This window comes from Herpailurus yagouaroundi, unplaced genomic scaffold, assembly GCF_014898765.1.
Source record: "Herpailurus yagouaroundi ecotype Mexico unplaced genomic scaffold, PumYag 162, whole genome shotgun sequence".
NCBI lineage: Eukaryota > Metazoa > Chordata > Mammalia > Carnivora > Felidae > Herpailurus > Herpailurus yagouaroundi.
This window is the reverse complement of record NW_024412403.1, coordinates 71296133-71309294: the sequence shown is the minus strand read 5'-3', so window position 1 is coordinate 71309294 and position 13162 is coordinate 71296133. Positions and strand designations below refer to the sequence as shown.

Sequence of the window (13162 nt, the reverse complement as noted above, 5' to 3'; positions counted from 1 at the left end):
AACAAATTGGTAACCAAGGATTCGGCTCATTTATTTTTTAGAGTTCTTCCTGAAGTCTAGGCTCCAGGACCAAGATATCCAGAGGAGACCAATTTCTTTCTACACCCACATGTGCAACCCCTGGGTCTCCCTGTTAGGGGTGAGTTACCTCATTTTTATCTCAATTGTCCTTGAGAAAGAATTCAGGTAGAGATGTTGATCTAGGGAGCTGCAGAGGGGAGAGGAAAAAGGACACCCTTAATTAGGAGCAATGTGATTTAAGTGTGTTACATTAGACTTTAGATGGGATTACAAATGGCAAGATTATATTTAATGAACCACTTATTTCAATCAGTGGTTTACTTTAAAAAATAATTAATCATCTGTGATAACCTCTGGGTCACTAAATTTCTAGGTATACCAAATTAGCATAATTTCACTCTAATTTGTTTCTTCTAGGGAGAAGTAGGACAAGGAGCTAGGGTAGGATATTTATTGATAGTTTTGATTACAGGATACTTTTGGGTGGGTGCCTCTTCAACTATCTGCTTAAGTGCAGTTTTTTGAATTATGTGTGAACTTCTACTTAGAATTTATAGTGATCAGAGGTAGATTAGAGGGACTGTTGTTTCTTGAAGTCTTTACCTTGTGACTTGCTTACCACGTGATAAACTATTAGGTGACTTGCCTTCGTATTCTGTTTCCACAGGCTGTTGGGTCCCTTCTCATCATGTTTGTGATCCAGTGGGTCTATACCCTCATTAACATGGGTGTTGCTGCCATTGTGTATTTCTATATCGGTCGGGCCAGTCCAGGGCTTCACCTTGGTAAGCCATTTTGCTGCCATCTTCCTTCTTCTCGTTTAGCTTTCATTGAAAAAACTGCATTTTGAGCACCTATTAAATGCCAACTAATTCAGATTCTAATCTCATTTTCAAGTAGCTTATTATAGTCTAGGAGGAAAACTATAACATGCATATAAATGGTAACAAAAAATAATAACAACTTGTAAGGTAAATAATAACAACGTGTGGAAGTAAAATTGGTGACAACAGCAGCACAAGGGAGGAGGAAAGAAATGGGAACATACTGCTTTAGGTTTCTGATACTAATGTGAAATACTGTAACATCACTTAAAGGTAGACCACGATAGGGGCACCTGGGTGGCGTGCTCAGTTAAGTGACTGACTCTTGATTTTGGCTCAGGTCCTGATCTCACAGTTCATGGGGTTGAGCACTGACAGTGTGGAGCCTGCTTAAGATTTTTGCTCTTTCTGCCCCTCCCCTACTCACGCTCTCTCTCTCTCTCTCTCTCTCAAAATAAATAAATAAATAAATAAATAAATAAATAAATAAATAAATATTTTTAAAAAGGTAGGCCATGATAAGTTACAAAGGTATACTACAAGTCCTAAAGCAGCCACTAAAATAATACAACAAAGAGTTATAGCTAATAAGCCAATAAAGAAGATAAAATTGAATTTAAGAAAGGCTCAAATAGAAATAAAGCAGGAAAAAGGAAAATGATCATAAAGGACATATAAGACAAACAAAAAACAGAAGGGTGGTTTACAGCTATATCAATAAACCTAGCTATACCTATATACCTATATAGTTATATCAATAAACACACTAAATATAAATAGTCTAAATATTCACAATTCAAAGGTATAAACTCTGAGATTGTCAGATTCAATAAAAAGGCAGCTATATGCTGCCTATAGGGAATCTACTTTAAATATAAAGACACATGGGTTACATGGGTGGCTCAGTTGGTTAAGGGTCTGACTCTTTACTTTGGCTCAGGTCATGATCTCATGGTTGTGAGATCAAGCCCCACACAGGGCTCCATGCTGAGCATGGGGTCTGCTTGGGACTCTCCCTCTCTCTCTCTGCCCCTCCCCAGCTAGCACACACGCACACACTTGCACTCTCCCCCCACATAAATAAATAAACATTAAAAAAAATAATAAAGGCACAAATAAGTTAAAAGTAAAGGGGTGGGAAAAGATAATATCATGATAACATGAATCAAAACAAAGCTGGACTGATTATACTAACACCAGACAAAACAGATTTCAGAGAAAAGAATATTATCAGAGATATAAAGAGGGTCATTTCATAAAGGTAAAGGATAAAGAGGGTCATTTCATAAAAATAAAGGGAAAAATGCATCAAGAGGATATAACAAACCTTAACATTTATGTACTTAGAACAGAGCTTTGAGGAGTGCCTTGGTGTCTCATTTGGTTAAGTGTCCAACTCTTGATTTCTGCTCTGGTCATGATCTCACAGTTCATGAGATCAAGCCCCACATCAGGCTGTGTGCTGGCAGGGTGGAGCCTGCTTGGGACTCTCTCTCTCCCTCTCTCTCTGCCCCTCCTTTACTCATGTTCTCTTTCTCTCTCAAAATAAATAAGCATTAAAGAAAAAAAAAGAAGCAGAGCTTTAAAATAACATGATGCAAAACCTGACAGAACTGCAAAAAGAAATAGAAAAGTTTATAATTATAGTCAGAGATTCCAACACCTCTCTCTCAATAATTGCTAACATAAGTAGGCATAAAATCAGTAACACTTTATTTATTTATTTTTAAATGTTTATTTTGAGCAGACAGAGAGAGAGAGAGAGAGAGAGAGAGAGAGAGAGAACTAGTGGGGGAGAGGCAGAGAGAGAGGGAAAGAGAGAGAATTCTAAGCAGGCTCCGAGCTAACAGAGCCTGACATGGAGCTCAGTCTCCTAAATCGTGAGATCATGACCTGAGTCAAAATCAAGAGTCAGATACTTAACCAACTGAGCCACCCAAGTGCTCCAAATCAGTAAGACTTTAGAAGACTTGAATAACATTGCCAACAAACCCAAGCAAATTGACATTTATAGAACATGCCACCTAACAACAACAGAATATACATTTTCTTCAAGTATATATGAACTTGCCAGGATAAACCATATTCTCGGATTTAAAAAAAAAAGTCACAACAAATTTAAAAGCATTCAGGTAAATTCAAGAACAAAGTATGTTCTTTGACTAAAGGGGAATTAGAAATAAGTAATAGTGGGGCGCCTGGGTGGCGCAGTCGGTTAAGCGTCCGACTTCAGCCAGGTCACGATCTTGCGGTTCGTGAGTTCGAGCCCCGCGTCGGGCTCTGGGCTGATGGCTCAGAGCCTGGAGCCTGTTTCCGATTCTGTGTCTCCCTCTCTCTCTGCCCCTCCCCCGCTCATGCTCTGTCTCTCTCTGTCCCAAAAATAAACGTTGAAAAAAAAAAATTAAAAAAAAATTTAAAAAAAAAAAAAAAGAAAGAAGTAATAGAATAATATTCTGGTTATCAAAATATTTAGAAACCAAAGAACACTAAATAACACTAAATGACTAAGAATACTAAGGAAACTAAATAACTTGTCGTCCAAAGTGAAATTACAGGGGTATTTGGGTGGTTCAGTCAGTTAAGCATCTGATCCTTGATTTTGGCTCAGGTCATGATCTCATGGTTTGTGAGCTCAAGCCCCATGTCAGGCTCTGTGCTGATGATGCAGAGCCTGCTTGAGATTCTTTCTCTCTCCCTCTATCTCTGCCTCTCCCCTGCTTGCATGCTCTGTTTCTCTCTCAAAATAAAGAAGGTAAACATTTAAAAAAAGTGGAATTACAAAATATTTTGAACTGAACAAAAATGAAAATGTAACATTTCAAAATTATGGGATGAAGCTAATTCAGTAGTTGGAAGGAAATTTATAGCATCAAATGCTTATATTAGAAATGAAGAAATGTCTGAAATCAATGACCCCAGCCTCCAATTTAAGAAACTGGAGAAAGAAGAGCAAATTAATCCCAAATACAAAGAAAAAAAAGAAACAATAAATATCAAAGTAGAAATCAATAAACATTTTACATAGGGAGAATGCCAGTGAAACAAAAATCTGGTTACGTGACATCAGTAAAATTGAGAAATCTTTAGCCATACTGATGAGTATAAAAGGAGAGAAGTTATAAAACTATCAATACCAGAAGTGAGAGAGATGGCATTACTAGAGTCTACAGATATTAAAAGAAAAACAAAGAAATACTATAAACAGTTATGTGCCAATAAGTGTGGCAACTTAGATAAATTGGACAAATTCCTTGAAAGATATAAACTACCAAAGTTCTCTCTAGAAGAAACGTAGGACTATTCAGGTCATGTAAATACCTTGTCATTAAAAACCTTCCCACAGAGAAAACTCTAGGCCCAGATGGCTTCACTAATGCAAACTACCAAATATTTAAGGAAGAGAAGAATATTAATTCCATAGAAACTCTTTGGAAAACTGCACACCAATATCCTTCATGAATGTAGATGCAAAAGATCATAACAAAACATTAACAAGTTGAATATAACCATATGCAGCATAGGGACCAATGCAGGGCTTTAACTCACGACTCTAAGATCAAGACCTGAGCTGAGATCAAGAGTCAGATGCTTTACCGACTGAGCTACTGAGGCACCCAATTCAGTATTCTTAATGCCGGTTCTCCCCAAATTGTTCCATAGATTCAACACAATCCTAATAAAAATCTCAGCTACCTTTTGTGTAGCAACTGGCAAATGGATTCCAAAATATTTATATGGAAATGCAAAAAACCTAGAGTAGTCCAACCAGCTTTGTAAAAGAACTAAGTTGGAGAACTTACATTACCTGATTTCGAGACTGATTATAAGCTAAAGCAATCGAGATGGTGTGGTATTGGCATCAAGATAGACAAAGAAATCAGTAGCCAAAATAGAGAGTCCAAAAATTAGCCCACACATACATGGTCAGTTGATTTTTGAAAAAGGTGCAAAGGCAATTCAGTGAATGAAAAGTCTTCTCAGCAATTGGTGCTGTAACAACTGGAAATCCATATTCAATGCATACATCATACAATATAAAAATAACTCAAAATAGATCATAGAACTAAATGTAAAACCCCAAATTATAAAGTTTCTAAAATAAAATATGAGAAACTGTGACTGTGAGTGAAGCAAAGATTTCTTAGACATAACACTCAATACAGGAAAAGAGTTGAAAAATTGGACTTCATCAAAACTGAGAACTCTGATCTTCCAAATATACTGGCAAGACATAGGCTGTGAGAGAATATTAGCAATTCACATATCTTATAAAGGACTTGTATCTAGAACATATAAAAACTCTCAATATTCAATATTCAATATGACAACAAAAATGGGCAAGAATTTTAAATAGATTTCACTAAAGAACATAAATGGATGGCAAATGAGCACATGAAGATGCTCAACATGAGTGGTTATTAGGAAATGCAATTAAAATCATAACATATTACTATACACCTATTTATAAGACTAAAATTAAAAGTACTGACCATGTCATATGTTGGTGAAGATATTCCAAGGAGAACTATCATACACTGCAGGTGGGAGTGTAAAAATGATACAATCATTTTGTATAACAGTTTGGCAATTTATTAAAAAATTAAACAGGGGAGGGGCGCCTGGGTGGCTCAGTTGGTTGAACGTCTGACTTCGGCTCAGGTCATGATCTTGCATTCATGAGTTCAAGCCCCGCGTCGGGCTCTGTGCTGACAGCTCAGAGCCTGGAGCCTGCTTCAGATTCTGTATCTCCTCCTCTCTCTGCCCCTCCCATGCTCAGGCTCTGTCTCCCAATAATAAATAAATGTTAAAAAATTTTTAAAAAATTAAACAGGGGAGATGAGGGTATGTGTGTGAAATAGGTGATGGGGATTAAGGAGTACACTTGTACACTTGTTGTGATGAGTGCTGGTGATGAAGGGAATTGAATCACTATATTATATGCCTGAAACTAATATAATGCTGTATGTTAACTACACTGGAATTAAAATTAAAAAAATATATAAATAAATAAAATCCCCCCCAAAAAGTTAAATCTATACCTGCTATATGAACCAGCTACCGTACTTCTAGTTATTTACCCAAGATGAATGAAAGAATATGGCCATTAAAAACATGACATGGGGCGCGTAGGTGACTCAGTCAGTTGGGCTACTAACTCTAGATTTTGGCCCAGGTCATGATCTTACAGTTGTGAGATTGAACTCCACGTCAGGCTCCACGTTGAGTGTGGAGCCTGCTTGGGATTTTCTCTCCCTCTCTCTCTGCCCCTCTATCCCACTCTCTCTCTCAAAAAAAGTACATGATTATTCATAGCAGCTTAATTTGTAAGTAGCCCCAAACTAGAAACAACCCATATGTCCAACAACAGGTGACTCTATAAATAAATTGTAGTACAGCCATACAATGGACTACTACTCAGCAGTAAAAAGAATGAACTTACTTTATTTAAAGAATGGACTATTGATACATGCAGTAACATGGATGAATCTCAAAATAATGATGATGAGTGAAAGAAACCAGACAAAAAGAGTACATAGTATATTATTTCATATATCTATAATTATTGAAAATGAAAACTAATCTATAATGACAGCAGATCTGTGGTTGCTTTTGGATGGGGTTTGTGGGTTGGGGGAATGTGTGGGAGAGAGGTCTTATGAAGTGACTTGAGGAAACTATTGGAGGTAATAGATTTGTTCATTATTTTGTTTGTGGTAATAGTTTCACAGTACATATATGTGTCAATACTTACCAAATTTTACACTTTAAATACATGTAGTTTGTTCTAAAAATGTACCCAGGATTTGCTTTAATTAGTAAGATTAAACACAGGCAAAGAAATGGTAAGATACACACACACACACACACACACACACACACACACACACACACAAGTGATTGTCAAGAAGGAAGAAGTTTATACTGACAGACCCCTAGAAAGAGGAAGCACGGCATACCACTCAGGGCCACATGGGGAAGGACCAGGTTGGTCAGGAGGCAGAAGAAGAAGAGGAGAGAACAAGGCTCAGAGCCATAATTGGAGTTTTAATGGGAAGGAATGGGTGAGGCAGGTAGGTAGCTGAGTGAGTTTAGGTTTGGATAGTTTGAATAATTTCAGTGGGCTCTGGGCTCGAGGAGTGGTCACTAGCTGTCCCTGGCCCTGGAGTCACTAGCTGTCCCCTGGCAGGGGAGTATCTCAGTGTGTGGGAGTTTAACAAAGGAGGAGATTGGGGGTAAGGGCTCTGGATTGGTTGGTTTGTATATCAAAAGTATGCTCACAGGGGAGTTGGCTATCTCTAGGAATTAGCTCCACCTCCAGGATCAAGGCCACAAATTCCAGAGTGGCAATAATAAAGTAAGAAAACACAGTCAGTACTCTGATTATATGTCAGTTATTCCTCAGTAATAAAGCTGTTTAAAAAATACAGTTGAGGAGTGCCAGGGTGGCCCAGTCAGTTGAATGTCTGAATCTTGACTTTGACTCAGGTCATGAGCTCACGGTTCATGAGATCCAGCTCCACTATGGGGTTGATGCTGACAGTACAGAGCCTGCTTGGGATTCTCTCTCTCCCCCTCTCCCTCTGCCCCTCCTCCAACTGCTCTCCCCACCATGAGCGTGTGCTTTCTCTCTCTCTCAAAATAAATAAGCTTAAAAATATATATACAGTTGAGAGCACTTTTAAACAAAATTCTATGATGCCCCAATTTAAAATGAAGCAATTAGTTTCAAGTTCTAACTAAATCAAACCATAACAATCTAGGCAAACTGAAAAGAAAAAAAAAAGTTCTTCAGAATTAGAATAGTTTGATGTATAGAGGTTTACTTTGTTTGTTTGTTTGTTTGTTTGTTTAGGTAGGCTTCACACCCAGTCTGGAGCCCAACACAGGGCTTGAACTCAAGACCCTGAGATCAAAACCTGAGCTGAGATCCAGAGTCAGACACTCGGGGCGCCTGGGTGGCGCAGTCGGTTAAGCGTCCGACTTCAGCCAGGTCACGATCTCGCGGTCCGGGAGTTCGAGCCCCGCGTCGGGCTCTGGGCTGATGGCTCGGAGCCTGGAGCCTGTTTCCGATTCTGTGTCTGTGTCTCCCTCTCCTTCTGCCCCTCCCCCGTTCATGCTCTGTCTCTCTCTGTCCCAAAAAGAATAAAAATAAACGTTAAAAAAAAAAAAAAAAACTTAAAAAAAAAAAGAGTCAGACACTCAACTGACTGAGCCACCCAGGTGCCCCTGATGTAGAGTTTTGAAAGTAAAGCACTGCAAACATTTTAAGTCCCACTTATGTGAAAAATAATGCTTTAGAAAAAGTCATGCTAAGGAGAGGTCCTAGTATCAGCTAGTTTAATGGACAGAATATATTTTGATTAACATAGGGATTACATTAGTGATTGCTTCTAAATTTCTTAGAAATTAGTTTGATATTAAGAAATTTAAGTATTTCCCAGAAATTTATTCACAGGAAAACATGAAATAAAATTTCAGGCCAATCTACACCTGAAATTTAGATAATTTAGAACCTAAGTGATCACACATAAGAAGGGTCAGTAAAATGTTTATTTTCTTTCTACTGAGAGTATCAAAATATATTAGGAACTTTCTCTTACAATTGTAGAATTAATGCAGATCTAAAATTTGTCCTCCCATTAACCATAAGAACCCTAAATGAAACTGAGGAAATAAATGTTATTAGGGGCATACTGTTGACATTAGCCAAGATTCTAATGTAAGCCCCATAATGCTAACATTCTGATTATATATTGAATATTATCTTATTAACCAATGTTATGTATATATATGTATATATGTGTGCTTGGTGTATATGGTAGATATATATTCACTGTACCATATACATACATACATACATATATGCATATATGTATGCATATGTAAGGATATACATGTATAGGTATACATATATACATATACATATATATAAAATTTGGAGAAGCATTTAAAAAAAATTACGTTTGATTTGATTTCCTTCCAATTTTAGTATATGTGCTGCCAAAGCGAGCACCATTTGATTTGATTTCCTAAAGTTTTATATATATATATAATTTATTATGTGAGATTTTTAAAAAACCCACATCAAAGAAGGGATGGATTAAAAAAAAAAGTTGGTAAGTCCTATTCTAATCAGTGTGTCTGATGTCAAGATACTTGGATAGTATCACAACAGTCTCACTTCAAACTTCAGCTCTGACGTTTCTACATATTGAGGTATGTGAGTCACTTAACACCTATTGAAACATCCTAAGTGCCAGGTTCTGTGGGTGTTGTACTGTGAGTGTTCCAAGATGAAAAAGACATCCTTTCTACCCTTAAAGAGCGAATGGTCTAGTAGGGGATTTTATACCATGTATTTAATGTATTATCAATTTGAATCTAAGAGATTATCAAAATAATTTTAAATTCCTAAGACTGAAGTTAGCAAACCCTCTGCTTTTTCCTGTATAGCACTGTATTTAGTTTCTTTCTTGGGATTTTGAATTTTAGAAATTGTTGAAATACAGGTTTGAAAACTACATTTGGGTACAAAGTCCTTAGCTGGTTGCTGTCGGAGTATTACCATGAATAAAGTTTAGTTAAACTGAAAAATGAAAAAAAAAAAACTGTGCTAATTCTGTGTGTGTATCAGAGAGTATATAATCACACTATTAAAACTGAGCTCCTGGATGCATACATAGAGCCTTTAATCAATATTTGTGTATATGTCTTCCCTGTAGGATCAGCCTCCAACTTCAGCTTCCTCAGGTGGATGAAGTCTCTTCTGATCCCCTCCTGCAGGTCTGTGCTACTCTGGGGCCCTGAGAGGTATGGTACTAAGGGTGTCTAGCCCCTGGCTAGGTTTAAGCGAACTGTGGAATGGGAACCTGGCATTTGACAACCTCAAGGACACTAAGACTCTGCTTCTCGCTGCCCCCCCCAACCCTGCCCCCCAGCCTCAGCTCATCAGAAGCTTCCTCTGGCTCAGGCTTCTTCCCTTCTTACCCTCAGGAATCACGAATAGGGGCTTTATTTAGAATGTGATTGCTGGGTGATGAGTCAAGAGAGCTGCTGTCAGTGTGCAGCCTAAGACACACCAGCATCAATACACAATCATACACAAGATTAAGGCCTGAAACACCACCCATCTGCCATCTCAAATCAGAGGTAGCTGACATGATTGTATTGGTGAAAACGAGTACAGAAACAGAGCAGAGATGCTGGAGGATTTCTGTGGGCTCTCCATGTTCAAATACACAGGGAAAGGGAAGAACGAACTGTCTTGAGAAGCAGGAGGGCTCATGTAGAGGTAAGGTTTCAGGAGTGCTCTCATCTCTCTCCTCTTTTTCCAACACCCTTCCAGTAGCAATGCTTCCTCAACTTTGAAGGCCTTGGGATTCTGGAAAATCACTTCCTTCCCCTTTCAATACCAGTGCAGAGTCGAAGCAGCAGGCTGGGCAAATCCAGTCAGGACCCAACCAAGTGTTTATTTGGTTTCATTTTGTTGGTTTGTTTCTGAAACTATAGATATCTGGGTCATACTTATAGTATTTGCACCTTCCATGCCCTGACATTGCTAATGGATAATGGGAGCCTTTCCCATTGATCCCAGATGTAAGTTCAGAATCCTCTTGCCCCAGTTTTTTTTTTATTGTGGTAAAATACACATATCATAAACCTTGCCATCTTAGCCATTTTTAAGCATTACAGTTCAGTGGCATTAAGTCCATTCACATAGTCATGCAACCATCCGCACCATCCATCTCCAGAACTCTCCATCTACAAAACAGAAGGCCTATACCCATTAAACTAACTCCCCATTCTTCCCTCCTAAGAATTCTTTTAAAGACAACTCTTTATAAGCACTAGCAATCCGTTCAAGTTGGTGAAGAGATGAAACCTAGGTGTTAGAGCCTAGGATGATGACAAAAAGGAGCAGGGGCCATGGAAACCAACAGGGAAAGGGCTGGGAGGAGGTGGTGTGTGTGTGGAGAACCCCTGTCTGCCTGGAAGCTGGGCTAACATCCTTTGCCTAGCTATAGAAGGGGGCGGGTCACCTCTTGGCCTCTCTTCCAGTCTGAGGCACCAGGTTGGATGACATGTCACAACACACCGGCATTTTCCCCTAACACCTAGTCCTAGGGGAAAGTAGAGTTTGAGTGGACATAGATTCTGTGTAGAAGTCACCTACAGAATCTGGAGCTAGCTGCAAGTGATGTGTGATTGACAGTATTTGGCCTTATCTGATTCGCAGGAATATTTTTAGGCATGTCTGGGTTTAAAGCCTATAAATGACCATGAGAGGTCACTACTCCTTAAGCTGCACTCTGAACTCGAGGAATCTCACCTCTGAGGTCACTGTAGTACTATGTAGAAAAAGCAGTGTTCTAGGAGGAGATTATTCCTCCTAGAAAAGGATAGTGCTTTGGTTGGAATGGAACCCAGTGCACACTATTGAAAGCTCTGTGGGCTTGTAAAGTGGGTGGTGGAGGCCTCAGCTAAGTGTCAGCATCACACTTGCTGGCCTCACGTGGCTACAGGGTGAGGTACCCTGGTGGTTATTCAGGAGGGTGAAAGGACCAAGACATGGTGATTCATTTAAAAGTAGAAATTGCTAGCTGTGTTTTCTGTTTTGTAGTTTGGAAGGTTTTGTTCCATCCACCCACCACAACTATAGTCCTAGAGGCTCTTCAAAACCAAAGAAGAATAATATTGTAGAATGTGTTTGGGCAAAGGACTTTGGCTATGTTATTTCCTCTGTTACACATATAATTCCCAGAATTATGTGAAATTGGCCTGACCTTGCCTTGAGAGAACTTTCTTTTAGAAGTCCTAGCAACTGCCCAGGTGAGAATTCTCAGGCCATTCTGCTGTAAAAGTGAAGCATATTATTTCCCCGAACTCAGAAGAATGCAATGGTTTCAGCTAAAAAAAAAAAAAAAAAAAGGGCATTAACAAAAAAATACATCAGCAAAAACACTTGTGTGTTGACTGGCATGGCATTTTTGTCACCTCCTAACCTCACTTCCTGGAGATCCAACCTTTAGAGAAATTAACTCATTTCTCAGAAAACCTCCCATCTTTCTGATTTGGGTATGTTCTCAGCAAGCAGCTGCAAGCTGTAGTCCTGTGATCTGAACTTCTGTAACAGCACATCTTGCAGCCGACAGCTGGAGCTTCCTGCTGACGTTCCACAAGCTTAGAACCTTTTAAAAATAATTGTCAAATATATTCTTTATTTATTTTTTATTTTTTTTAACGTTTATTTATTTTTGAGACAGAGAGAGACAGAGCATGAACGGGGGAGGCTCAGAGAGAGGGAGACACAGAATCTGAAACAGGCTCCAGGCTCTGAGCTGTCAGCACAGAGCCCGACGTGGGGCTCAAAACTCACGGACCGTGAGATCGTGACCTGAGCCGAAGTCGGCCGCTTAACGACTGAGCCACCCAGGCGCCCCTCAAATATATTCTTTAAACAACTCGCACATTACTACTCATGAAGTAGATGATTCTTTTTAAGTAAAATTTTAACAAGGAAATCCATGCTTAAGGTATGACTTAAGGACCTAACACAGACTGACGGAATTGATAGGGACTGAAAGATGAGAAAAATAGAGGCACCGGAGGCGAAGAGGTTTGCCTGGCGCCGTGAGGCTAACTAGTGGCAGAGCTGTGACTATCCATCTTCAATAGGTACCCTGACTGCCCGTCTGATCTTTCCTTACTGCATTCTGCCTGTAGCACTTTCCTCTTGTATCCCGGACATTTTTCCTTACCGGATTATTTTAACTCCAACTGTATGTAGACATTTCAGTGACAATGGAATCCATATCAGGACTTGCTTTTTGTCTTCAGGCCAACAAAGTGTCAAAAGCCTTTGCAGTTCCCATCGTAGCTGGTTCCTATGTAAACCTTAGCCCTGGGAACCATTCCTCATTCAACTTCCTTTCCAAAGAACCAAAGAGGGAGTTTCTCTTCCTACTCTTCTCAGTTTTCCAGCCTCTCCGTTCCATGATTTCATTTGACAGAAAAACAAAGCAAAGCTGTAGAGCCCCAACTTGATACCATTTGGATGGTTATCTTTGTGGGTTGCCTCCTATTGGGTGGATGCAGTTTTACCTGTTTCTACTAAAGAGAGATAAATCTCACTCTCTCCCCTTATTTTGATATATATTTACTACAGTTTGGGTTCATAAACTATTCTACACATAGTGTTCTGCAGTTATTTTATTTAAATCCATATTAAATAATAAGTACAAAATAATAGCACAATGACATTTTTGTAAATTCTTACTCTATCCCAGAGGAGACTCATCTCTGCTGTTACAGTACTT

At 39.0% G+C, this 13162-nt stretch overlaps 1 protein-coding gene across 1 annotated transcript in view; it reads left to right on the top strand.

Annotated features, from left to right (window-relative positions):
- Window positions 1–13162, top strand: part of SLC12A8 (solute carrier family 12 member 8) — a 143587-nt gene that overhangs the window by 129888 nt on the left and 537 nt on the right. Inside the window, exons 11-13 of the mRNA XM_040484777.1 lie at window positions 42–139; window positions 689–806; window positions 9569–9629. Of these exons, the coding sequence (XP_040340711.1) occupies window positions 42–139; window positions 689–806; window positions 9569–9629 (277 nt within the window). The remainder of the gene's footprint in view (window positions 1–41; window positions 140–688; window positions 807–9568; window positions 9630–13162) is intronic.